Source organism: Chaetodon auriga, chromosome 10 (genome assembly GCF_051107435.1).
Source record: "Chaetodon auriga isolate fChaAug3 chromosome 10, fChaAug3.hap1, whole genome shotgun sequence".
NCBI lineage: Eukaryota > Metazoa > Chordata > Actinopteri > Chaetodontiformes > Chaetodontidae > Chaetodon > Chaetodon auriga.
This window is the reverse complement of record NC_135083.1, coordinates 11,315,024-11,342,989: the sequence shown is the minus strand read 5'-3', so window position 1 is coordinate 11,342,989 and position 27,966 is coordinate 11,315,024. Positions and strand designations below refer to the sequence as shown.

Here is a 27,966-nt window from a genome sequence, read left to right as displayed (position 1 = left end):
TTCATCACTATTTGGCTGAAGTATCAAAGGTAATGTGATTTGTTTTCCCACGGAAGAGAAAAGCACAATTTAATAATTCTGAGAACAAAACCAACCCTGGGCTTTGATTGGTAATCCGGACATGAAAAGCGCAGTATTCGTTCAAAGGGGGAAAACCAACAAAGTTACTTGTTACTTGAGAAGTTGTGATACAGGTTTTGTTGAGGAGACTTCTTATGATGAAGTACAGTATGAGCAGACGCTCTGCTTCTTTAAGAGGCCGCTAACTGGCGCTCCTACTGGAGAGATGAGCTGCGTCAAGTTACCGGGAGATACGCAACATCACCGGAAGTTGGATAATTGTACCCAAATAAATCAAATAAATGCATAAAGATGTCACTGAAGAAGCTAGTTAACAGAGACAAGACAGAGCTAATTCGAAGTTGACGACCACACTGTAACATAATGAGAAAAAAAAAAAAAAAAAAATCAACAGCAACGAATCAACAAATATGTGCTGGGAGTTTCATAAATACTGCATTTATGCTTCCACTTGTAGATGACTTGTATACAAAACTGATAAATCCCAGTACATGTAAGGAGCAAGAAACCTGAAAATCTGGACATCTATCTAAATGGGTTTATATGTGTACAGTAAAAAAGTAAAATACACTTTCAATGAATAGTGTCTCATTAGGTCAGATGATGAATATCAGATGCAAGGTGCACCCAAGAGTGTCATCAAATATACCAAAATAATAAAACTGCTAATAATGAGCTTTATTTAGATGCCAAATAGGATCTGATGAAATAGGATCTGTTACTTTTTTCTAAAGTTGACAGCAAAAATTGTGTAATTCTAATGAAATAAATATTGCTAATGCTAAGAATAATAATTACATGAACGATACAAACTAAACCATATTACAACCGTACCCAGTCTCCTTGAGCCTCCTTCGTAACAGTGCAACGAGTTCCTCGACACGACTTTTATTGTGAAACCCACAGCGGAAGCCTGGTTTTTGACTCCGGCTAAATTGATACTGTTGGTGGTCGGCTGAGGGAGGGGGGTGGAGGGGGGGAAGGGCCTGCGCTGGCTGGATCTGAGAGCAGACAAACTAGCGTAGTCTTACCAAGGTCCTCGCTGTCTGCCTGCCTCTCTATGGACGACCGGAGGGGAGAAGGGGAAACGGGGATTGTTGTCGTCGGGACCGCCGCGTCTTTCCAGGGCCTAGCGATGATTTAGTCACGGAAAACCGGGGTGTCGGGGGAAAAAGGAGGAGAAAGCCGAGAGGGGAGAGGAGCAGCCTCAGCCGTTGGAGATGTGCGGTCGGGCCGAGATTGCGGCGGTAGGTACAGCACAGCAGTCCCTGCGACGTGTTGTTTTCCACTTGATTTTTCTCCGCACACTAAGGCGAAAAGAGAAGGGGGAGAAAAAGGGCAGAATAGCTGCTGCTACCTGGGCTTTTTTTCAGGGGTGAAACCAGCCACCATTCGTCCTCTCGGCCCAGCGAAATGCTAACTCACACCGGCCCCGTTTCCACGCCGTGAAAATATCCAGACGGTTCTTGTTATCCTACTCCGCTGCCATTCGCTACAAGTTGTATTCCCAATAATGCGATGCCTCCTGTGTCCAAAGGAAACTTTGCTTTCCTTTGGGACGGACTGCAGCAGGTTACGGGCCCGTTTTTACTCTTTAAACCCAGTCTGAATGAGGTGAAACCTCCCCGCTGCTACGTTCAAGGTAAAACCGTGTTAGAGAGAAAGTTCTCCGGCGTGTTCGGCTTCATCAACACGTTTTCAGGCTGCAGCTGTCATTTATTTACATCACTGTTAATCATAAGTCTCATTACTGCTCCTGTTGGGATTTAACAGCGTTTCAATCCTGGGAGCAACCGCATCCATATAGAGAAATCAATAACATCACATATGTCATGAAATGTTATGCTTTGTCTGCCAACATGTGTCTGTCTTTACATGGTTATGAGCATTTTTAAAAGTGGATGCAGCAGATCATAGCTAAGTGATGCGTTCACGTAGCTGTATGTTTATATATTCCCACAGTATGTTCTTATGCTGTAGGTTTGGTGACACGTTTCAAAATGTCCCACAGTGTGCAAAACATGAAATCTGGCCGTATTCATGTCAAACTAAATACAGGTTCACATAACATGGTCTGCCATGGGCATAACATGTACAACAAATGTGATGTTTTATGTGCACGTATAGTTTATTTTTGGCTGTGTGTGATTAATGACAGTATTTGATGCTTGGCAGCATTTAGGAATTTGTTTGAAATGTCACTTTTTTTGATTGGTAATGCATGTGATAGATTAATTTTTGGAAATGAGCATGTTCACATTTCACATATATGTCAAAATGAGCTGTATTTATGTAAAATATGTATCTAGATGGGAAGACAAGAGTAAAGAAAATATATTTTGATGATGAAAAATCGATTTTTACATATCTGAAGGTGTATAAACATGTACTGCCTATGAAAGTTTTATTTAAACGTAAATCTCCTGACAGCATCAACCCTTCACTGCCATATAATGTGTGTACAACACCGACACACTAGAAGTCCCCGAGGAATTGTTGTTTCATGGGTTTCCCCCCCTCTTCTCCTGCTGTAGGTATCCCTGTCTAGGCCTGGACTGAGCAGATTGTTCTGAGAGGAAACGGACAACAAACAGGGGAAGTGAACATGGCTGGGACCTCGGGCTTCTTTTCCAACGGACCTGTTCCGTGGATGGACAACGACACAGAGATGAACAACCTGTACCGAGACCTGGAGCTGGGCACAGTACTGACACTGTTTTATTCTAAGAAGTCCCAGCGGCCAGAGAGACGGACATTTCAAGTCAAGCTGGAGACCAGGACTATTATCTGGACTCGGGGCACGGATAAAATAGAGGGAGAGAGTGAGTAGACACGAACACAAACAAAGCACTGGTTGTAAATGTGCCAGAACTTGTTGGTTTACATACATTCAGAAATGTGACATGAAGGTATTGCGAGCAGCCGGGTGAATGATGTCAGGTAGGATTGCCAAAGTCACTCCCAAAATCCTTTTAGATCCCAAAAAATGTAAGTTGAGGGCCCTGGTGAAAGTAAATATTGCAATATTTTTGACTAAATGTGCGAATATTTAAGAGCATTATAGATGCTTTTCATGGGAGAAAGTTAGGACGAACAAGAATTGGGTATGTGGAAATGAAAGTGAAACAGGAGGCGTTAATTGTTCATTCTGCAGAGATCAAACAGTTTAATAACAACACATGCAGCCTCCAAGACCTGCAAAGACAAAGGTCAAGGCATACAACAATATTACTAAAAACAAAATCCCAGCAGCGTCTCTCAATATCAATATGACATTGTTTATTTCAGCTCTTATCAGTTCCTGAAAGTTGCTATTCCGTCTTGCTAAAACTTCCAGGATTTGGTTCATTCGCGCGTTCGCTGCTGTTTGTTGAGCCACGTTAAAGTCCAATTATTTGTTTCATTTTGTGGCTTTGCGACAAATTTTGACGGCGCAGGTGTGAGTCTGTTAAAGGAGCAGCCACTGTTGTCCTGCAGTAGATAAATCACATCTCAGACACGAATCCACGGTCGGCTACAAGGAGAAAGTACAATTTCCTGGAATTCTTCTGTCGCGTTAGTCGGGATATACTGTAATTTACCAGGTTAATCTTCAACAGAACAGCGCGTCTGACTGAGGACATGTAGGCCTTCGGTGAGTCGTTAAGTCTTCTGTCTCTCGGGTAGCAGGATGCCTTGTGCACAGCTGCACTCTGCTCCGGATGCAGCAAAAAGAGCACACACACACAAAAAAGACAGTCGGCTTAGGTTTTTTTCTCCTCTTCTTTTCTTTCTTTTTTTTTTTTTTTTTTTTTTTCAACACGGCCGTAACATCTTCTGTTGCATGAAGGGTTTCGTACGCACATGAGCTCATAGCCGTCATTTGATACTCTTGGAGTAGGTGAAATGGGCCGAGGCGGGTCATTAATGTACAGAAATAGAATATGAGGGTTTTTACTGGAAGTGTGTGATCATTTGGGAACAATTTGGCCCACTGTGTTTATCCCTTATCAATGGCAGGGAGAGAAAGATGCCCATTAACTGTGGAAACAGCACTCTAGTTGGTTGCTAAATATAAAATGCGGAGAAGGCGTACCTGTTAGTTCCACGATCAAAGTGTATTTTTTTAATGCCTTATGTTAAGGTATACATATTCACCTTTAGCTAGTTGGTCATTAGCATACATATTAGTCGCATATTGGTTCTTTATTAGTCATTATAAAGCACTTACTAATACCTTGATGGTTGGGGGTTATTAAGGGTCAGGGTTATTAAGATTATAATTCATATATAGCAGCTTCCTTACTATCAACAAGCAGCAGTTAGGGGCTTATTGAGAGAAAAGTCTTAGTTAATGACCTGGTAGTTGTCCAATATGATTATACAGAATTAGGCAGGATAATAATATAAAGTGTGGCAGCTCAGTTTCTCCCCAAGATTGATTCGTGATGCTTGTTTGGTGCACGCCAAGTTGCCCAGCTGATATTTATTGCAGATCACATATTCATCATAATGTGATGCAATTAGATGTAGGTCTGGCTTGACAAGGCAGGATGTGGTGTTGCAAAAGAAATGGCGGTAACAGGCTGGTTAGAGGTGCAGGCGGGGCATGTCATCAACATAAGGATGGGGATACATGACATTTACAGTCACAGTTTGCCCAAACTTTACCATCCATACAGGCTGTACGTGAGTGTATTGTGTGTTTTGATACTGGGGAGACTGTTGTGAAGCATCACATATGGTACACTCAGTAAATCTCCAGAGTATCACACAGATCATCTTCAGAACTTCTGGTTTCTGGATATGTTACTGAAAATGAGGCAGCGTAAACATGAATCAGAATCATGCTTGATGGTGACACATCGTTTTTCTACTTCAGCATCCTGAAGTGAGTGAACTGACAGGCTTCGACATTTACTTCACTGAATGAGCCAGATTTAGGTTTTTTTTTTCTTTTTTTTTTTTATGAATGAGCCTCTGTGTGTGTTTTCACACTCTTAAGCTATGATTTATTTAACTTCGGTGGGGGAAACCTCCCATCTCGGGTCTCGGAGCATCAGATCCTCTCATGTTTCATTTCAAACAAAGGCACCTAATATGACCACATATACTGTGAGGTGATGGACATTTGACAGCCGGCAGACATTTTTCTGTATGTCCACAGTGGACGCTGCCCCTATCTGGTTGTATTAGTTCATGGGTACATGAACATCACAGTACATTTGCTCAATTGAATTTCCAGGAAATATACTGTCACCAGAGCTGGACTGATATATCAGGCAGGTCGATACATTGGCTGAGTGCAGATACTGTGTTTATATCGGTGTCTGTCTGTATGCACTGTATGTCAACCGATAAGTGACAAGAACCAGATACATATTCATATTTTGTCCACCCGAGAGCTCTGACAATTTGTTTGCCTGTTGTGAAATGTCCCGATCAATCTGTATCTTGCTCACAATTCTTAAAAAAACCCAAAACAAATGTCAGGGGTCCATGTCAAGATTGCTGGTGTTAAAAAAGAAAAAGCGATCATCTGACTTATTGTTGTTTTTTTAATATCCCAAATAACCTCGGTCAGTATTTGCCTCAAAATATCTTGTATCGGTTGGGCTATATATTGATACCACCCGTGTGAAATTACATGAACAACGATGTCCATGTCGCAGCTTAAACCTGAAAAGGGAACCGATCGGCATAATCAGCTGAGCCATAGATCATGTCGTCCTACTTCTTAGGTTGTTTTTACAATCTATTGAGCACCTTAACAGGCTGAAATGTAACAGAGGGAGAGTTTACACCTGGTATGAAAAGGTATTATACATCTATACGCAAATGAACACATACATTACTTCCTTTTCCCAAACTCCATACCCACCTGCGCATAGAGCTGTCCACTTGTGACCGGATCACCCGGGATCCGCCTTAATCTAAACAGGGCCAGATACACGTGTTAGCGATAAGTAATGATTCACACAAAATGAGTCTGAATGTGGTTCTGTGTTAATGCATCTTCTCTAATAATAACCAGTGAATCAGCGCTCTGTCCACCGTCTGTCCCGGCTCACTGAGCTCTCCCTGCAGGACTAGCTCAACCAGTTAACACACAACTGTGACCCCGAACACCAAGTGAACTTTGACAGACAAGCCTCCAGATGTTTCACACTGCTCTGATTAATGATGCTACATTATGGTACAATGACTGCAGAACATCTGCACACGCTCATACATATCCTGACCCTCTTATCACATACAGTTCTTATTTGAAGGAGACCTGAAACAGAAGGAAAGCAAAGCAGAAAGTGCTTAATTATAGTGTCTTAGTTGTGGTAATTTGATGCTTTCCTCTGTTTTATATCATTGTAAACTGGGTGTTTTTGGGCTGTGGACTGTTCATCGGACGAAACAAGACATTTGAAGGTGTCACTTTGAACTCTGGGAAACTGGAATTGACATTTTAACCTGTTGCCTGACGTTTTATAGACTCTATGATTAACTGAGATGACGGTTGGCAGATTAATCTTTAATGAAAGCAGCTGCTAGTTGATTTTGAAAGGAGCGGCGGGCGGGCGTGGGAATGTGAGGTGTATTTAGGTTTAGAGAGTCTTGCCAGTTATTAAAACAAGAAGCTGCCTGCGCGTTATCAGTCATGGTGCTAGATGAGCGCGTGTTGACCAGCAGTTAAATGTCATCAGCTCCATCCTGGAAATGGCTTCATAAATAGTGAAGCAATCATCAGGTAGTTTTTGTCGTCGGTCTGTGCAAATGTGGGCGGAATTACCTGCACACGCCTGCGGAGGCTGTCGTCTCTCTGACCTGCTTTTTCCATGCCTCCCTCGTGCTTTCTCACCTCAAATGGCTGATGTCATTTTTAGCTTCCTCGCTGCTCCTTTTTTTCCAGTTCCACACTTGACTGTCAGCCCAGTTTGTTTATGACAAGTGTATCAACATATTAGTCTGACAGTATCCCGCAGGCAGCGGCACGATCAGAATCTGCTTTTACATTGTTTATGTCTGGATGAAAACACTGTTGTAAAGATCAGGTTGTGGCTGGAAAACAAGCACAGTTCCACAGTTGACTCGCTCCATTTACAGCGTGGCTGGAAAAGGGAACAGACTCCATGTAGCTGCATGACAGTTATTTGTCGGGGGGAAAGTCCTGTGTTTAACTTTATCCAACATGATGTCAAAGGAGCTGATATGGATCAGCTGACGCGTGTGTGCTCACTGAAACGCTGTCACGCTCCGGGCTGCACAGTCCCTCGAAAATTTGATTGCCGTATGAGCAATTTCAGCTGCTCCGGCCTTGTGTTCAATGCGTGCAGCATAACTTTTTGTTTATTCTGGGGTCAGTCGTGTCATTCGGCTGCAACAGATCTTTTCATAATTGATAATCAGCCAACTACTTAATCGACAAATCATTTTTTCTATAAAATGGCACAAATTAGTGAAAGGTGCCAGCTATATTTTCCCAAAGATGATGTATTGAAATGTTTTATTTTGTTTGACCAACAGTCCAAAACTCAGAGATGTTCAGCTACAAACAGATATGACAAATAAAAACAGCAAATTATCATATCTGAGAAGCTTTAATCAGAAAATAGTTAGATCTGTTGCACCAAAAAATTGCTAAAACAGTCTAATCTCAAAACAGTTGTGCATTGACTTGTCGTTGCAGCTCTAAATGTAAGTCACATCACAGCTGCAACATCCAGCGAAATGCACAGTGACATGATTATACATCGGCATTGTGCAGCTCTAGCTTTCTTTCCGCTGTGAAACACACAGCTAATGCACTCTGCTGTAATGCATCTAACTAACTGAAGGTGTGATTAGGATTATGAAACTAGCTGTAGCTCCAAGTATCAAACTGTCAATTTCCAGAAGTTGGCAGCAAATGAGATCAGAGTGTCGACAGTTTTCGAGTGTATAAAGGAGGCTGTAGCTCATAATTGTTTTCATTATTGATTAACCTTTTGATTATAGTTTTATTGTGAATAGCTTAGGCTGTAAAATGTCTTACTAATCTTCAGAGTGCTTTGTTTACAGCCCAAAAGGTATTTAATTTCTAAGCAAATCCTCACAGGTCAGAAACTAGAGGCAGCAAATGTTTGATGTTTTTCCTCCATGAAAGTTTTTTTTTTTTTTTTTGAAGTTCTCCTGTGGCTGCTTGAGTGTAGACATTTAACATTTGACAGCTTTTTTAAAACCAGTTTGATAGAGAATCTTAGAGTGAGGTATCACAAAGTACAATCGGCTGGAAGGCTTGAAGTGTAATCCAGCCCTGGTGAGGAGTGGTAGGAGTGGTGTGGAGGGCTGGAGGAAGTGTGGGAGTGTGTTGCAGGATACCTCCTCTCATCTCCTTTGCTGAGGTTACACCTCTGGCTATCTCTTTATTTCCTGCATCTGTCTGAGGCAGGATCCAAATATTTTGACTCAAACGACTCACAGTGTTGTCTAACAGATCGGCCTGTTGGAGCCACCGCACTCTCAGCGGAAGCCTGCCGGCCCGTTTGGTGAGCGAAATAAACTGAGATATGACGTATGATTAGAGAGCTCGGCTTTAGTGAAATTCAGCACGAGAAGACGCGCTTTCTTTTTCTTTTTTTTAATGCTTGAGAAAAGAACATGCTCACCTATACGCAAGCACAGATGTGGAGTGTAGGCGACAAAAGCACAGGATGTGTGGTTTGAGGGCAGGAAGAGAAGCAGGAGCTGTGTGTGTGTGTGTGTGTGTGTGTGTGTGTGTGTGTGTGTGTGTGTGTGTGTGAGAGTGTGAGAGTGTGAGTGTGAGAGAGACAGATCTTAAACTTCTCCTAATACACCACTGATAGGAACCCGTCGAGCTACTTCACAGCCTACGCACTCGTAAAGTTTCAGACTGCCCATTAATGAAGTCAAGGCAAAATCGTACCACTTTTTCAGTTGTGTCATTCCTAAAGATAAACCATGAGGTAATGTTGTGTAAAAGCCCACACAGGGCTTTTTTTAATCAGTCCAGTGGAAGAAAACTAGAAGATATATATAGCGTGTTACTGTATACAGGCTCGATTTGAGCTCGGTTGGGTTCTTAAGTGCTGTATCGCTTTCAGATTCCCCGTCTGACGCCCTTCATGCTGTAAATTATTAAAACCATTCCAAGCTTCTTAAAGTCTCACGGTTACCCACGTACAATATGTCTTTGATGTATTTGAAACCTCTGTTGTGCGGACCCGGCCGAGTCGCATCGCAGACTGGTTTGTGCGACTGACTCGAGGTCTGCCGTTGTCGGATGGCTGATTTGGTTTTGGTTGATTTCAGTGGTGAAAGGTGAACAGGGGTTCATTTGCGGTCGGTAGCTTCACCATCTTCTTCATTTGAAATCCATATCTAACAAAAGCGTATCAATGGTATGGCTTGACTTGAAATGTATTTATATGTGGTTGAAGTCGTGGCCTCAGCTTCACTGTTTTATGTGGTCAGGGGGCTTCAAATACTCGTTCATGCTGTGTGTTCGTCTCTAAAAAAAACTCAGATTTATGAAACTAAATTATGAATAAATGGACTGGAAGACGATTTGGACAAGGTTGGAGCAAATTCAAGATGATTATTTATGTACTTTATATGACCATATTCTATTAGCTTTTTATAGAATTTTGTCATACAACTGAATATTTCCAAGCAAAATGTGACTAAAAATTGAACAAATGAGTTATTGAAGGTTTTGTTGTACACGTACGAAGTAGCTTTGCAAATGGTTACACAAAGTGACATCAGACAAAGATCCATATTAATATCATCATTTTGATTTCAGCCATGTCGCCCAGCTCTACTGAGGATACTTTTGTATGTGCAAGGAAATGGCGAGTCTGCGTTCCTGTTAACTGTCGTATATGCGTCTTTCTTTCCCAGTTGACATTCGAGAGATCAAAGAGATCCGTCCTGGACAGAAGTCCCGGGACTTTGAGCGCTATGTGGAGGACTCTGCAGCACGGCTGGACCAGGCTCACTGCTTTGTCATCCTGTACGGCACCGAGTTTCGCCTTAAATCGCTCAGCCTGGCAGGTATGCACAGACACCTTCCACACCCTCACACACAACTAGTGCATTAGTATTTTATATAGCATCCTACCGGCCATCAGCTTACCCTCAGTGTCTCAGTCTCAGTTTGTCCCTTCTGTGCCGCAGCATCCTTATTTAAAGCTTTATAGTCCACCACAAGCTGAAATAGTCTCTAAGTGCAGACTGCATGTTTGAAATTATTTACTGAAATCATACATGCCAGCATAGTAATGATTTCCATTTCGCCAAAAAAGACAGTTTATACCTTTTATTGAATTCCCTCTAAGTCTTCACTGCATGTATTACACGAGCCTGGACTGACATAGACATAAAGGGAACTTGACTGGTTGGACAAATCACAAGTTCGCCTCAAAAGCCTTTACAGTCTGGACAGCATGCAATGCTAAAGCTGCATTTTGATCATCGATTAATAGTTTTAGTCACCTTTCATACAAAAATGCTGCTTCCCTTTGTCATATGACACTAATATATTACAGCTTTGGACTGTTTGTCAGACAAAACAAGCTAACTGGCGACAGCATCTTGGCCACTTTTTCACCATTATCTAACATTTCCTAGCTGTTAAGAGCGATTAATCAATAATAAAAGTAATTGGTAAATGCAGCCCCATACAACACAACATGTCTCTAGACCCATGAGAAGTAAAAGCTCCCCACCAAATAGCATTTAATGGGAATAAAAAGAAAAGAAAATCTGAAATCATTCCTCAAAATATTTGATTTTTTTCCTCAGCAACGTCTGATGAGGAGATGACCATGTGGGTGAAGGGCTTAAACTGGCTTGTGGCCGACACACTGAAGTCTCCGACGCCGCTCCAGATCGAGAGGTAAACAGTGCATACGTACACACACACATCACATCCAAAAGCTGAAGCTATTATAAGGCTCAGCATGTGATGACGAGCCGCATTCGCCCATTTTATGTCCTGTTTTACATTAAATGCTTAAATCATCTTAAATCCCTGTTTTGTTTTGTCTTCTCCAGGTGGTTACGTAAGCAGTTCTACGCCGTTGATCGCAACAGAGAAGACAGGTATGTCCGCTCAGTTAGAAGACAGAGCCGATCAGATCAGACACACAGGAAATAGCCGTAATTAGATATAACTCAATTGGTGCAGCAGTTGTGCGCCCTTTCCCAAGTGTAACATCTAGAGCGAGTAGTCTAGCTGCACCAGGCTGGTAGGTGTCAGTGAGAAAGCTCTGCTGAGGTGTAGTGAAGGAACTAACCTCTCAGCCACACAGCAGCACCTCTTCCTGCAGCAGGAAACAGACTGCAGAGGATGGAGGAGATGTACAAAGATGTTTGTCTGTTACATCCCTGACGAAAGCGCAAGCCTTTGTTACGCTGCGGGGGTATTGTCCTCCCCCGGCCAAAATTCCAGGCTGTGTAGTAAAAGTGAAGCCAAAAAGACTCAGCAGAGAGCAAGGAGCCTGCGTTTGCAGCGTTTCAGCGCGTCTGGAAGTTTCAAAATGCTCGCCACAACAGAATCTACGCAGCGCAAGTGGGTAGGCGGCTTTGCGCTTATTGTGCGTGCCTGTCCGTGTTTGTGTTTGACTTCTCAACAAACCATGTGTATGTGTTTAGGATATCCTGTAAGGATCTGAAGAGCATGCTGAGCCAGGTCAACTACAGGGTGCCCAACATGAGGTTCCTCCGAGAGAAACTTCCGGTAACCTCCTTCTACTTATCACAGACCCCGCATTCCCACTCCATCTCCCTGCCCACTTCCCTTTCAGTACGATGTTGTTGGAGACTAGAGATTTATGATTTGTCATTAACGGCCCTTTTGCTTTCCCTCGTTTCGCCTGTTCTGTAGGACTCGGAGCTGAGGAATGGAGACGTGTCCTTCAGCCAGTTCGCCCAGCTTTATCGTAGCCTCATGTTCGATGCTCAGAAAAACGTAAGTGCAGTCCTTTTATGCATGCACAGAGAGTTCTGTCCCAGCACTTTCATCCCCCATCGCCCCATCTGATGCCCTGCCAAGGCACCCTTCCTCCCCCCATCTGTCTGTTCTCAAATGGCTGCAGGATCAATATGGACCAGTTAAAAACCCACCAAACCCCTCTGGTGGAGCCATTAGGACACACACACTCACACAGATGAGGAGGGAGGCAGGCAGGCAGGCAGGCTGGGTGGGGTCAGATTAAATGGATGACCTCAGTGCCCCCCCAACGACTAACCACCCAGCCCCCTACAGGATGTCTGTGTCCATCTACATGACTAGTGTATGACTGAAAGGATGGCACTTTCATGAATTAACTCAAATGTTCCCACTCTTTCAGGTGGAGATCCCATTTCTGCAGAGGTAGGTTAAAACTAAACACGCACACACACACACACACACACACACACACACACACACACACACACACACACACACAGACACAGTGACTGGCTCTCACAGATGTTAGTTTACTGAGGTGAACCTTCTCTTTCTCTGCCAGGTTCATTGACAGACCAGAGCAGAGGCTCTGCCTGGACGACTTCAAGAGCTTCCTCCTGGAGTCTCAAAAGGTAATATCTCCGGGGCGTTCGGACATCTAGTTCCTCACAGATTGGTTTCGTTTGCACACCCCAATACATCTTTGTTTGGATGTGAATCCAGGAAATGTGGGCCACAGACAGCAGCAAGGTTCAGGAGTTTATGTTCAGCTACCTGAAAGACCCCCTGAGAGAAGTGGAGCAGCCTTATTTCCACCAAGACGAGGTACCCACACTCTCACCACACCTCCCTCTTTTTTTTCCCCTTCTTTTTCTCAATTCTCTTCTCTTTTCTGGGTTTTTTGCACTCTAATGGAAAAAAACTCAAACTTGTTTTTGTGAGTTATGTTTTCCGATGCCCTCCCCTGTGTTGCTAGCGTGGGTGGGAGATGCTCAGAAATTGACATGGATAGCCATGATCTCGGCCTAAAGCACCTCCTCCCACACAGATAGAAAAGGTTATTGACTGTGGTGCCGCGTGAGAGCTCTGCAGAAAGCGAACGATGCTTTTTGTGGTCACCATAAAGCTGTGACTGACAAAAGACACGAGGAAGCTGGTGCGAGGCAGCCTGCAAGAGATGGTACTGTGTTAGATAGCAGGTGTGCAGGCCATGGACATCAGTCTGTGAAAGATAAGATAAAACAAACGGAGTGTGACCGTTAAAGGTAATGTTGAAGTTTTCAGTTGTCGTGTAGGAACGTTCACCGAGCCTGCAACTTTTACAGCTGTGGGAGGGAATTCCACAGTTTTGATGCGTCATTTAAAAAAAAAGGCTGAGCTGCTGAATCTCTTATTTTTGTGATTTTTTTTTTTTTTTTTTTTTTGTAAAAGCCATCATCACATCAAGTCTGCACACCTCGTGGATGCTGGTCCACAAGGGGATTAAAAATGCAGACTAGATTTAAACCTGACATTGACGCTCTTAATGTGATATTAACATGAAATCCTCAACTGATTCTGAGAATGTCGGTCAAAATGTTTTTTTTTTAATTGGATCAAAGTCAACCTTCCCCCGTCTTACTCTGCAGACTGTGCCAAACAAATCAAAGTGCATATTCTGTATGTGTAAATGATCAGATCTCATTTATTACTAACTTCTGACACTTACATATGCACAAGTTGGCCACCAGACAACTAGTACATGGTTTGCAAATGTAATACACTCTGGTGGTGTTTCGCACATGCTTGTGTGCCAATACAAATATATCTGCAAGATGCACTACAAAACTCTGCAGGCGGGTTCATGCAATGAAATGTGCGATGCAAGTTTATTGTAGAGTGCTTTGAGTATTTGCCTTTTAGGGTTTGAGAGAACAGTGCTGAAACAAAGACACTTCATCACTCAACAATATGGCACAAAATTATTTATTTAGAAGAGTTTTTGCACAGAGATGGACTTGACGATCCGGGTGGTCCAAGGCTGGATCAGATCCTGGCAGCGTGCCCTGCAGGAGGCCTTCTGAGCCTTGCCCAAGCGCACAAACATGTCTCCAACAACCTTTTGAAGCCCTGTTCAGCTATGCTCTCAATCTGCAGGGCTGAGTTGCTTTGTTACACATGCTTGGAAGGCTTGTTATTATCATTACATTTTACGTTACCATGTCTACATTATATTGCTGTGGATAGAAGTCATCTGCAGAGCAAAGTCTGAAGTCTGCACTCCGAGCAGACTGTCTGGAACCCCGGAAAAAGGTTGCTTGAGACTTTTGCGGACGTGATGAATTGTGGATTTAGACAGCCCGAGTCTCTCGTGGACCTCCCAGAAACACATAAGTTGAATCTGCAAGTGCGGCACATTTGACTGATTCTCACTTCTCTCCCCCGTCCTGTGTAGTTCCTGACATACCTGTTCTCCAAAGAGAACACCATCTGGGATTCCTCCCTGGACCAGGTGTGTCCTGAGAATATGAACAACCCCCTGTCCCACTACTGGATCTCCTCTTCGCACAACACGTAAGAATGGAGCCCGAAGCTGTCATCACACATACATTTCATTATATCAAGCTTCTGTCAAGTTCGAGCAGCTGTAATTAGGCCTTGGGAACACTTAAATCTGGCATCCTCTCATGGAAGCCTCTAATCAAAGAGGGCTTTTGAACTGACTTCATTCATCAGATAAAAGTGTATTATTTAACAATCTTGTTCCAGAATGAGATCCCACTGTGTATTTTGCAGGAAAATGTATTTTTCCTGCCATTGAAAAGTGTGTGAAAGGCAGTTCAAATGATAACCCTCTGTACTCGACGTGAAACAATACTCATTGGAGCAGCGGAATGAAAACTTCCCATGTTGCTTTGATTAGGTTTGAATTGACCGACTGACTGAGTAAGAAGTGTTTACTCCAGTCAACAAAAGCGGGAGAGAGCCCTCTTTTACCCAGCAATTTCAGCGTTTGTGTGTGAGTGTGTGTCTGTTTGTGTGTTGCAGTCACTGACATGCAAATCCCTTTTGAAAGACTGGTTAGATGTGTGTTTTTCTGCGCGTACTTTGACGTTACACGCTTATTTTTAGCTACCTGACGGGAGACCAGTTTTCCAGTGAGTCGTCCCTGGAGGCATACGCTCGCTGTCTGAGGATGGGCTGCCGCTGTATTGAATGTGGGTAAACACACATACACACATTTCACTTTGACCCACGTACAATAAATCACCTCCACTTGACTTTCAACCTTGTAATTAACTCTTATCCCTCACAATTCTACTTTTAATGCAGCCGCCACACCCTTACCCACACACTCGCTGTTACACAACAGTGCCGTACACTGTCTGGTCTTTGCACCAAAGCCTTGTCAAGCAGGTTTCTATGAATAGGACTGGCTTTCAGCAGGTTAAAGAGTCACTTGTCCTCAAACAAAAATAAACAAACATGAACTTGTGCGTCTTCAAGTTTAAAGGTCTTAAATACTGTGTACTTAATCTTTTGTATGTGGCATCTCACAGATGAAACGACTTTGCGTGTGTGTCTGTCTGCGTGTGTTTACTTCCAGTGGACTGCTGGGATGGTCCAGATGGAATGCCAGTCATCTACCACGGACACACCCTCACAACAAAAATCAAGTTTTGTGATGTCTTGACCACCATCAAAGAGCATGCCTTCGTCACATCTGAGTGAGTCTCCATGAGCACAGGCCACGCCGTTTCTTTTCATCGCCGTCTGTGGCGATGTGGTGATAAAAGGATACGAGATGCTGAATATAGGCTGCCGTGACATCAAAAGTTCAGTCAGATTCTAATTGGCAAATGTCTTTTTATGGCAGGCTAGGTGTTGGTTCTGTGTGTGTGCTGGAAAAAAACTAAGGGTGTAAGCTATGACTGAAAAATTTATATCATTTTTTTTGTTTCTCATTCTACCTCTTTTTCACTCTGTTAGCATGTAAGGGAACATATCTTCAGAGATTAAAAGTGATTTAAAAACGGATGTTTTTTTGGCCCCAAATAGGAATGAGGTTTGGGCCTACATGTGTTTTGGAAGGAGTAACCTGCCCATAATGTAGACTAATTAGTAAATGTAATGTGTAATGTATTAGACATCGCAACAGCATTTATTTGGCAGAAAACCCAAAGTGTATTATGTAAGTACAATAGTCAGTGTACCGCCGAGCATGTCTATCAAGCGCATTGACATATGGCAGCAATAGACACACACACACTGACACAGTACACAGCAGCGGGAGCTTTCCTGTAACAACAAAACCAGCTGAGCTTGTGTGGCAGTATGAAGTGCGGAGATAATGAAAGGTCTGGCTATGGGAGGCTACACGAAAAGCAACGTGAAAAGACACATCCAAGCCGCAAGCTTTCTGTTGAGTTTCCCTCGATATTACTCCAGCCTGTGGGTCAGCAATAGCTGCTAATAGCCACATTAGCCGTAGAACATGCTAACGCCAAATTCAACAGGCTGACCAGCAGAATAAACATCAGCATCTTCCTCTGCCGGCGTACTGTCCCTCTTCCACTACCTCGCCCATGGAAATACACTATGATAGTAATGACATAATGAACTGTAAATAACATCTGAGATATTACCTTGCCAACTTTCTATAAAAATATTTGCCTTGCTATGGCAGACTTCACATTCTTTTGTTTGGAATTATACGTCTTCATCTGTCTAACATTGTTTATTGAGGGTATCTTAGCCTTAGGCAGCAGACAAGTCCACCTTAAATCCTAATCTGTGCTCCTCTTACAGCTATCCCATCATCCTGTCCATCGAGGACCACTGTAGTATTGTGCAGCAGAGGAATATGGCCACTTACTTTAAGAAGGTGTTTGGAGACATGCTGCTGACCAAGGCGGTGGATATCGCGGCAGATGGCCTGCCCTCACCCAACCAGCTCAAGAGGAAGATCCTCATCAAGGTCAGGAGCCACCTCGAGAGATCATTTGATCTTTTTATGGCAATTTATTCTGCAGGGGAAAAAAGTATGAATGGATGCTTTGTGTACAGAATTTCTGATTGTCCTTCCTCCTCTCCCTTTATCTGCTGCAGCATAAGAAGCTCGCAGAAGGCAGTGCCTACGAGGAGGTGTCCACCTCCACCCCCTACTCAGAGAACGATATCAGCAACTCCATCAAAAATGGCATCCTATACCTGGAAGACCCCATTAACCATGTAAGCATGTTCATTGTGTCTAAGTGGATTCTGGAAGCTGCATCAGGACGAACGCTTGAGATACGGTGCTCTTGGCTTCATGAACTGCTTTCCTTTGCCTTTTAGATGATGAAATGCTGCTTGCCTGCTTTGGCCACTTCTCAGTGCGACACACGGATCCTCTAAATATTTAATCTAACCATTTGAACTAAGTGTCTCCCTCCCTTCATCCTCTCGCTCACTCTCTTTCCCCCCAGGAATGGTACCCTCATTTCTTTGTCCTGACCAGCAGTAAAATCTACTACTCAGAAGAGACCTCCAGTAACCAGTGCAACGATGATGAGGAGGAGCACAGAGAGGTTAGTAGGCCTGATCTGCTGTTGATACTCACAGAGACACTAGTCCTGATTGTGAACAGGATCTGTTCACCACCGGACATTGTACGCAAATTACACGCAGTATGAGAAAGACAGCATTTCCTATAGAGATGCATGTTTGTGAAACACCATAGATGCCAGATGACCAACACCTCCTTCTCTTTTCCAATCATCCAGGTGTCCAACGGTATGGACCAGCATGTGACCGAGAAATGGTTCCACGGGAAGCTGGGCGCAGGGCGGGATGGGCGGCAGATAGCCGAGAGATTACTCTCAGAGTACTGCCTGGAGACTGGAGCTCCTGATGGCTCCTTCCTGGTCCGAGAGAGCGAGACCTTTGTGGGAGACTACACGCTGTCTTTCTGGTACTTACTTTTTTTCCTTTGTTCAGGGTCTCTGCAAACTTTCTCCACATTTCACTCGGACTGTACTCAGCTTAGAATTTTGTAAAATGTAATGACAGGAAATGGACATTGAATGCTATTTTCTGCATTTAACTGTATGATAATGTTGATCATTAATGTAATTAATAAATTTACAGTTAGTATTTGATTAGTGTTTTCTGTTTGTAACTAGCAACAGAAGAGCGTTTCACGGTGCCGTGTTATTTAATTATGATGATTGAGTTAATTGAATTATTGCACAACTGCACTTCAGTGGGAAACTCTCCCGTGTGTCAGCAGTGTTAACCCGTGCAAATAACAGTGACACACTGGCAGATAAATCAATGTCAGTCACTCCGTCATTGACTGAACAGGCTTGGTCTGAAGTGTGATCATTCACCTTTAGTTACCTTAAAGCTAATCAATCATTGTGGATTACACGCAATGTACTGTATGGAAACAAAGCTCTGACACTCAGTGGTATGTTGATGATGGTATGTTCAAGGTTACACTCAGTAATCATAATGATCTACAAACAAACTGAACTCTTTCTGTTGTCTCATCTAGGCGCTCTGGGCGGGTGCAGCACTGTCGGATCCACTCACGTCAGGAGGCGGGCAGCCCCAAGTTCTACCTGACTGACAACCTGGTGTTCGATACGCTCTTTGCCCTGATCAACCACTACCAGCAGGTGGCGCTGCGCTGCAACGAGTTTGAGATGAAGCTGACTGAGCCAGTGCCTCAGACCAATGCTCACGAGAGCAAAGAGTGAGTCTCGAGCAGCGTTCGTACAGATTGTAAAGAATGTACAATTATTAAGCACAGAGGACCTTCAGTGATGTACGTTCTGTTAGTATTTAGCTTTTAGGGGGTAGCATCTCATTCAGTTAACTATTTCTGCCTCTCTAAATAACGTTTTACATCTACAGTTTGCATGGAGACTGCTAGCTGACTGCCTCGTCTCGAACGAAGAAGAGGTGTGAAGTGCAAAGCTGCATCCCTGTCGTCATGTGCTGTCTGTTCATGTTTTGATGTTTGTCCCAGGTGGTACCACGCTAACCTCTCCAGGAGCCATGCAGAGAACATGCTGATGAGGGTTCCTCGTGACGGGGCTTTCCTTGTGAGAAAGAGAGCGGAGCCCAACTCGTTTGCCATTTCCTTCAGGTAACATCCTAATTAATGTACATCTGTCTTCATTCTAACATACAAAGATTAGGGAAACAACAGACAGATGGTTCTAAATCCTAGAAATCTCTGCATTAAATTGACGATTAGTTTCTTAGAATAACTGATTCAAATGGATGCAAATTCATTGATATTATGTCTGTGGTTTCTTCACAGGGCCGAGGGAAAGATAAAGCATTGTCGTGTGCAGCAGGAGGGTCAGACCGTCGTACTGGGCACCTCGGAGTTTGACAGCCTAGTGGATCTCATCAGCTACTATGAGAAGCACCCTCTGTACCGCAAAATGAAGCTGCGCTATCCCATCAATGAGGACACACTGGAGAAGATAGGCACTGCTGTGAGTACCACTGTACAATCAATGGCACACTCAGTACACAGTAAAATCCCCTGTAGCTTAGTGAAAAGGCTTATTAACACACACTTTGTCGGCCAATAGGAGCCAGACTACGGGTCGCTGTACGAGGGCAGGAATCCAGGCTTTTACGTGGAGGCCAACCAGATGCCAACATTTAAGGTGAGTTCACTTGTAGTTAATTTCTGCACCACTGCACCTGAAATAAGGTGAAGACGGTGAACATGCACGCCAAATTTCTCCCGTCTTGTCTTTGCAGTGCACGGTGAGAGCCATGTACGAGTATAAAGCCCAGAGAGACGACGAGCTCTCCTTCACTAAGAACGCTATTATCTCGAACGTGGACAAACAGGAAGGAGGCTGGTGAGTGACCTGCGCAACATTAATTCAGGAAGTAGCTCTTAATTATCCATTTGGACAAATCCTATTTGTGCCAGTGGAAAGAGTGAAGGCTTATGACAGGGTGAATTATGCAGGATGGGACTATGTTAGAATATCGACCCATCGTTGGCATCACATTCTGAATATTAAGAAAACCACATCCTCACCACATCTCTTCCAATCTTTTTTTTTTTTTTTCCTCTCTCTCAGGTGGAAGGGTGACTGCGGAGGGAAGAAGCAGCTGTGGTTTCCCGCCAACTATGTGGAGGAGATCAGTCCGTCAGCGGCAGAGCCTGACAGAACTGTGAGGATCAAACCCTCAGACCGTGTTCGGGTCCACTGTGATAGAGATACATGTGCAGTGTGGATTATGGCTTCAGCATTACTGTCAACTCCTTTTCCTAATGCTCCTCTTTTGTGTCAAGCAGGAGATGACAGAGAACAGCCCTCTGGGAGATCTGCTGAGAGGAAGTGTGGACGTGTCTTCCTGTCAGATTGGTGAGTGGCCCCTCCACTTCCTGTTCGACTCCGTGCTGCAGGGCTGCAGAGCAGGCAGTCACCTTGCCGCAGGGCAACCTCCTTTTCTGCCTGTCACATGCATGCACACAGAATCTTTGCCCTCATTGTTTTTAATTGCAAAAGGACACAGTCACCACTTCCTTTACTGTCATTTTTGTCCATTATCAGGCTCTTCTATTATAAATTCTTCACTTGCTTTTATTATTACTGTTGCTCTTCTCACAGCTCTGTATCTGGTATTTTATTGACATCCTCTAGTCCAGTCAATACACACCCATTAGTGTTGGCACATGCTGTCATGCATTGTTGTGGCCTGTGCTAAACAGTTAATACCTGAGCCTGTCTCTCTGCCTTTGGGTGGCTCTTAGGCTCCATCTAGTGGTAGTATAGGAAAGCTCTATCTATATTTTTGTTAACACTTTGTTCCACGGCTTCCTTCACATGACTGCTGGCAGAATTGCACTGGTTGAAGCCATTGTTTTCCTGTGGAGAAAGTGATGACGCTGAAGGGCTGCTGTTTGTTTTGCCGCTGAGCTCAAAGTGCAAATGACCTGAACTTTTTGACCCTGTTGGCCTCTGACCTTTACTAAAGCACGTCCACTCAGATTACAGCCAACTAGGAACTTTGAAAACATAGAAAACTTCTATTAGTTTCTAGATTACTTTGGCTTTTCTTGTCATGAGTTTGACAATTGAATTGATATAAAACCAAGTCTGTGGCCAAACCCAGCAATGAGTTAAGCGCAGACCAGTCAGCATACCTCTCTCCATATCTGCCACTATTCCTATTTAGTGTTTCTTGTTTCTCCAGAATTTCGTGTTCTTGCTATTTTGTTGACATTTGGTGTCATTTTCATTTATTCATTTTAATTAAAATCATTTCACATTTTGACTTTTTGGATACTGGCATGTTCTGGTCAGTGGCTGGATAAAAACTGTTTGAGTTAAACCCTCAGAACCCCACAACCCCCTGTGTGAAAGGCACAGACACCTTTGGTCATAGCCAGAAACTGTAAAAATAGAAATTGTCATTGGATATCTGACGGTCCTGAAACCAATCATGTATGAATCAACATACCAAAGCGTCTGCAAGGATAAATAACCAAACCTATGCTTGAAATAGTGGTATTTCATCAAAATCACTTTATTCTGTGTTCCTCATTTAGAATTTTGCCATTTGCACCAACCAAATCCTGTAAAAAACCATTAAACCCCACACTCCTCAGTGCAACTGGTACACCTTGAATGAATTTCTGTTATGTGACAAAAAAATTCAGTGAAAATGGGCTGCAGGCTGTGGAGAGGAGAGGTTGAAAACGCCCAGTGGTTAGAGATTGAAAAATGTATAGCATGTGGACACCCCCCACCCCTACCTTTTTATAACTGTGTTTTACTGCAAATAAGACATTTTTAGTTCAACCTACTTCTAGCCATGTACCGTTTCCGTAGAGGTGCTGGACTTATATACTGCAGTGAAAAACAAGCCCTCAGTGAGTAAAAATGTGACAGATAAAAACACTGAGAAACTGCTTCGGGTCCAGGGGGATAAATGGGACAGGAAACTTGTGTTTGTCGTCCTCGTTCCTATTTTTTCTGCCATTTTCCTAACCCTTGATTTTCCTTTCAGTCGTACGTCCTGAAGGGAAGGGCAGCAGGCCACATGTCTTCTCCCTGGTGCCGAATGCCTCCATGCGGACGGGCCCGGTGCTGGACGTCGCTGCCAACAACCAAGAAGAACTCAAGGAATGGATGTTCAAGATCCGTGAGGTTACCATGACCTCGGAAGCCAAGGTGAAGACATATGTCACACGGCTGATGGAAAATGCAGGCCAGGACTTAGACCATACTCGTGCTTTGCCCTCTAATACCCATAACCTGTATTTAGGAAACACTGAGAAGTGAGCACATACATTCACACCTGGCAGCTGTAGTTGTTGAGGGGAGGAAAAAGCTTCAGGCTAGCGTTCGCGTCAAACTTAATTTTGTGTGAATACAAACTGAAAAGTGATGTGTGGTACTGTTGGTAAACTCTGTGTCCCTGTGTCCAGCTGGAGGAGGGGAAGATGATGGAGAGGAGGAAGAAGATTGCCCTGGAACTATCCGACCTGGTCATCTACTGCAGGCCCGTGCCGTTCGATGAAGACAGTAAGGATTATGCACGTTTATTGGGCTGTGAACATGCAGTTTAATACACACAGGAGCAGAGATGTGACTGATTGCGTACCTGTGACTTAAAACAAATGGGCACATGTCCAGCATCAGTACAGGAAGGTCAGGTCTGTCTTGTCTCTCTGCCGTCTTTAGAGATTGGCACAGAGCGGGCCTGTTTCCGTGACATGTCATCCTTCCCCGAGACCAAGGCAGAAAAGTACGTCAACAAGATCAAGGGGAAGAAGTTCTTGCAGTACAATCGACTGCAGCTGTCCAGGATCTACCCCAGAGGCCAGAGGCTAGACTCCTCAAACTACGACCCTCTGCCCATGTGGCTCTGCGGGTCCCAGCTGGTAGCACTCAACTTCCAGACAGCAGGTATCTGTCTATCTCCTCCTCAGAACAGATGGAACCAGCATAGAAGACATGTTGTGTTACACTTCCCACATCCCTTTTTCTTTTGTTAACCTCCCTCTTCCCTCCCTGCCTGCAGACAAGCCCATGCAGATGAACCAGGCTCTGTTCATGCTGAACGGAAGGAGCGGCTACGTCCTTCAGCCACCCATCATGAGGGACGACAGCTTTGATCCCTTTGACAGACATACGTTACGAGGCCTTGAACAAGTCACTCTAGAGATAGAGGTACAGCAAAGTGAGGGTTGGGTCGTGTGTATGCGTGTGTGATGCCATAGTGGAGAGGTTTTCAAACTATGAGGTGTGTCAACAATAGAGTCAGCTACTGTGACACACAATTCACGGAGGCCAGTTAAGGTACTTCCAATCCCTTTGTGTGTGAAACTCTTCTTCCTTGAGTCTGGACTCCAAATCTGAAAACACAGACATGATGCACACATTTTTAGAATCAGTGACACTTGCACTTCCCAAGTATATCATTATCTCCAATGTCACGAATAAACGTCCATAAATCTGCTTAGAAATCATCCTTATTACAGAACTTGCCTGAGAATCTTGCCGTTTTTAGGTTTTTTTCAGCATCAGAGTGATGCAGTCACAGTTGTCTGTACATTCATGGAGACTTTACAAACAGGAACTGCTAATAGCTACTTCGACATGCTTTTAATGGTGCCAATTTGCCAAATTATCTACAAATACAGGCTAAAACATGGGATTCAGACTGTCAGACTGTGTTAACTCTGCCATGCAGTTTGTCTTTGTATTTACATGAGTGAGGTGAGAAGATCCAAAGGAGTAACCTTTGTTCCTCTTCTTCTCTTCGGAAGGTTTTGGGCGCCCGGCACCTGCCCAAGCACGGGCGTGGCATAGTTTGCCCTCTGATCGAGATCGAAGTGTGCGGGGCAGAATACGACAGCGCCAAGCAAAAAACTGACTCAGAAGGTGAGTGCTGCTCTAATTTTAACAATAGGTGTGTCTAACAGTGAAATGATACTGTACCAAAACCAAAGGAATGAGTAGCTAGTGTTTACTGAATACATTACCCTAGTGTAATTTCCTGTCTGCTCCAAGAAAAACAGGAAGTTGTACAAACAACCAAGCCATGTGTGGGAATACAAAGACAAAACATTGGACGTAGTTCTGGCTCAGGTTTTATGCTCTGGTTTTAGCCAAAGAAGAAGCATTGCAGTACAAGGTTAATTGCAATGCATATCATACATTACTAATCTTTGTCTTTTTTTTTTTTTTTTTGTCTTCTCCAGCTGATAACGGTCTGAACCCCACGTGGCCCCGAAAGCCATTCCAGTTCACAGTGTGCAACTCTGCCTTTGCCTTCCTGCGCTTTGTGGTTTATGAAATCGACATGTTCAGTGACCAAAACTTCCTGGCTCAGGCCACATTCCCCATTCACAGCCTGAAGACAGGTACACACAGCAGTAATGACGTGCTCGGTAATGTGCTGACTGAAATGACATGAAACAGGTGCTTGAATAAAAGCGGTTTGTGTCTCTGTGTGACCTCAGGTTACCGGTCAGTACCTCTGAAGAACAGCTACAATGAGGATCTGGAGTTGGCATCTCTGTTAGTCCACATGGACATCATGAGAGGCAGGGTGAGCCACTGTTCTTTACTCAGGCTTCCTTGAACAAAACACAACAGGCACCAAAAAAACATGGCAGAGAAAAGCAGCCCAACCTGACAAATTACAATTTTTGTGGTCCTAACATGTCCCTGATGTGTGCTTAGTTACATATCGTAACGAGAGCACATACACATCGTAGTTGTTGGCTAGGTGTGGTAACTTCCTGGAGTCTCTGCTGGCAACATCACAGTGACAGCTTGCTAAGAGAAGGTACTGCGCCCATCCAGGAAATGATCTGACATGTAAGAACATGCAAATCTGCAAGTGTCAGTTTATACCTCAGTTTATGTACAGATGTAACAAGTCAGATATAAGGTGTGAATTGGAGATGCTCGTAGGTGGATTTTGTCATTTTTGGACAGAGTCGGGCTTTCTGTTTCCACTTGTTTCCGGTCTTGATGCTAAGTTAAGCTAACCAGCTGCCGGGGCTATGTGTTTCACGAAGTGGCGAACCTCGCTCCATCCTTGCTTGTGAACGACTGAGCCTTTCACACCCAGTCATGATACAATCACCTGTTACCAATGAACCTGTTTACCTGGGGAATGTTCCAAACAGGTGTTTTTGGAGCATTCCACAACTTTCGCAGTCTTTAGTTGCTCCTGTCCAAACTTGTTTGAAATGTGTTGCTGGCATCAAAATTCAGAATAAGCAGATATTTACAAAACTCAATCAGGATTGCACCACACAGACGTGAGTGTGGTATTGATCTTCTCAAAAAAAAAAAAAAAGATTAAGTGTCCCCCTTTAAATGAGTCTGTATGTTAATTCTGTAGGAAACGATCATGAGTTTATATTTAACTCTAAAACCGTGAGCAGCCTCTGGAGTCGACACTGTGAATCATCTCTCTCCTCCTCTTTCTCTCAGGATGAAAACGGAGAGGTTCTGAGCCCGTTCCTTGCAATCGGGGCCACACCGGCGTCGGTGTCTGCCCAAGCAGGCCGGGAACGTCTGGGCGATTTGAGCTCAGTGTCTTCGACCTCCTCCATGTCTCCTCTGCCCCAGTCGCCGGCCCAGGCCATGGCCTACCGGGGGAGGGAGGGCTCCTTCGAGTCCCGCTACCAGTCGCCTCTCGATGACCTCAGGGTGTCCCAGGAGGCACTGCTGGACCACATGGACCCACAGAACAGAAGGTAAAGGTGTGGCGTGCTGCTTTTTCACAGTGCAGTGAGTTTTGCAGCCGCAGAAGGTTCCAGACATCCCCCTGTCTTTGTCTTTACCTCAGGATGCTGCGGAGGACCAGAGTGGGTGGAGAGAACCGTGTCTAAGTCCAAGCCAATCAGGACGCATTTCTGTTGCACCCCCCCCCTTCCCCTTCCCACCCTGTCCCTCCTCACCCAGTCGCCTCTCCCCGTACTGATGATGTCACTGACTGCTGTGAACACTGTTTCCATGGAAACGCCCACCACCGCTTTGGCCTACATTTCAGGCAGCTCTCTCTCCCTCCATTCTCCAACCTCCCCCCACCTCTCTCTCTCCCTCCCTCCCTCCCTCCCTCCTTCTCTCCCCTCCCTGCCGCCCAGCCTCCTCACCACTCGCCTGACGAGAAGGAGGGACTCGGACATGGGGTGGGGGTGGAGGGCTGAGAGGAAGCTGACCGCTGCAGACAGGAAGAAGAAACGGACGTTCACAGGAGAACAAAAAGAAGGCTGAAAAAGTTCCAGCTCTGGACTGGCGGTTCGCGGGGCGGGTTGTCCTCTCTTGTGTTTTAGGTGTGCACAACAGCTGCTTAGTCTGGAGGCTAAGACGAGGGAAAGAGAGAGTTCTAAAAGGTATCAGTTTGAAACTGTTTCCCCATTAAGTTTCTTTGCTCTTCTCTATTTGGCGTATATGAATATATGTATTTATTCCTGCTGTGCTGTTGGCCAGAGAACAGCAGCAGCTGACCTGCTCTCAAAGAGCTCCTGTCTCCATGTTTTTAATTATTATAATTATTTAAACCTTTAAACATTCATAATGTGACTTTTCACTTTTTTTTAATGTATATGTGTAAAACACGAGGGCTCTCTACGGCTATTTTAATGTCTCTCTCTTCATTGTGGAGGAAATTATGCGCCTCCAGTCTAGTTCACACCCTAAACCTGGAGGAATATTTCATTCTTTTTTTCTTTTTTTTTTTCCTCAAAGGCATCAGGAAGAAGTCATAGCCTGTTTGTGTTGGAAGCAGTGAGAGAGCGGGCAGCATCATGTGTTATGTCTGCATACACAAACACACACGCAGGCTTTTTTTTTTTTTTTATTTCTAACTCACATTCCTAAAAACTGTGCATCATTCCATTGTCCTGCATCGCAGGCGCCGTCACGAGCCAGTCTGACACATTCAAACTTGTGTCTCCCTCGATAGTCTTACTCCTCAGTGATCACGTCTGCCGACACAGTGTGATTCAGCAGGATCAGGGATACATGTCGACCCGCAAGAGGTTGTAGTCTGAGTGAGAATGATGATTGTGTTCACGTTGTCGATTCATGCTTGTATCATCTACCGACAGGTTTGTGGGCCATTTTAATGGCAGCACAGTAATCAAGGGATGATTCATAGGGCAGCAAGGTTACGCCTGAAATGACGATACTGTTAAATCCGCTGGACAATGTGATCATTTTTCAGAATAACAAAGTGGTTTGAGGTACACAATTATGTACTCATATTTGGAAACAATTTGATTTACAGGGAACTTTGGGAATGTCTCAAATTTGTCAGTGTACCACGCTGTAATTATGGAAAGTAAGACTGTAAAGCAGTTACACGATTAACTTTGCAGTCCTGTGTTTCCTTAATTAATTAATATTTCAGAGATTTTCTTATTTTTACTGACATTTTCAAGTTTTAATCAAATTTACGGCCGCTTAATTCAGTGTTTTTAATTAGCTGAGCACAACTACTCCCATAACAACAGCTCTGTGACTACAGTGGATATATAAACTGTCCGTGTTTTAATTCAGTGTGTTTTAGCTCCAACGGTTGTGTCTTCTGAGAGGTTTTGTGGATCTAAACAAAGGCGTTTCACTGCAGCAACCGTTATTTGTCGACATTTGTACAATAGGAGTTCTCCGTGTTTGAAAAGAAATGCAGTCTTGTTGACCAGCAGTGACCAAGTGAGAAGGTTTGCGTTGCCAGTGGAGAGAAAACACACCATGTGCTCTGTCTGCTGGTACATTTCGCCACATCACATAAGGGAACTTCTGTGTTCACGCTGCCGTGGTGTCCTGGGGAGTTTTGTCACAGCACCAAGTTGCTTCCCAGGAACCAGTGAGGATTTTAAGTTACACTGCCGTGATATACAGTTAAATTGTCACTGCCCATGAATTTCTTTGTGATGAAATTGCAGACTTTGTGTGGCTGACGCTGTGCACGCCACAGTTTTGTCA

The 27,966-nt window shown here is 44.1% G+C and overlaps 2 protein-coding genes across 2 annotated transcripts in view; one reads left to right on the top strand and one right to left on the bottom strand.

Moving 5' to 3' along the window:
- The window catches only part of LOC143326695 (protein NLRC3-like), a 206,867-nt gene that overhangs the window by 95,824 nt on the left and 83,077 nt on the right, over positions 1-27,966 (bottom strand). The window lies entirely within an intron of this gene.
- Positions 1,041-26,006, top strand: plcg1 (phospholipase C, gamma 1). The gene is made up of 33 exons (XM_076741050.1): positions 1,041-1,328; positions 2,616-2,903; positions 9,955-10,107; positions 10,858-10,951; positions 11,110-11,157; positions 11,710-11,794; positions 11,942-12,025; positions 12,408-12,430; positions 12,570-12,639; positions 12,731-12,832; positions 14,442-14,560; positions 15,119-15,204; positions 15,594-15,714; positions 16,796-16,964; positions 17,096-17,218; positions 17,455-17,556; positions 17,752-17,939; positions 18,525-18,725; positions 19,002-19,121; positions 19,299-19,479; positions 19,579-19,656; positions 19,754-19,857; positions 20,086-20,179; positions 20,304-20,373; positions 22,022-22,185; positions 22,443-22,539; positions 22,699-22,923; positions 23,039-23,187; positions 23,787-23,901; positions 24,222-24,383; positions 24,483-24,571; positions 25,468-25,733; positions 25,826-26,006. Exons 2-33 carry the CDS (start codon positions 2,687-2,689, stop codon positions 25,866-25,868), a joined length of 3,942 nt encoding a protein of 1,313 aa, XP_076597165.1. The 5' UTR covers positions 1,041-1,328; positions 2,616-2,686; the 3' UTR covers positions 25,869-26,006.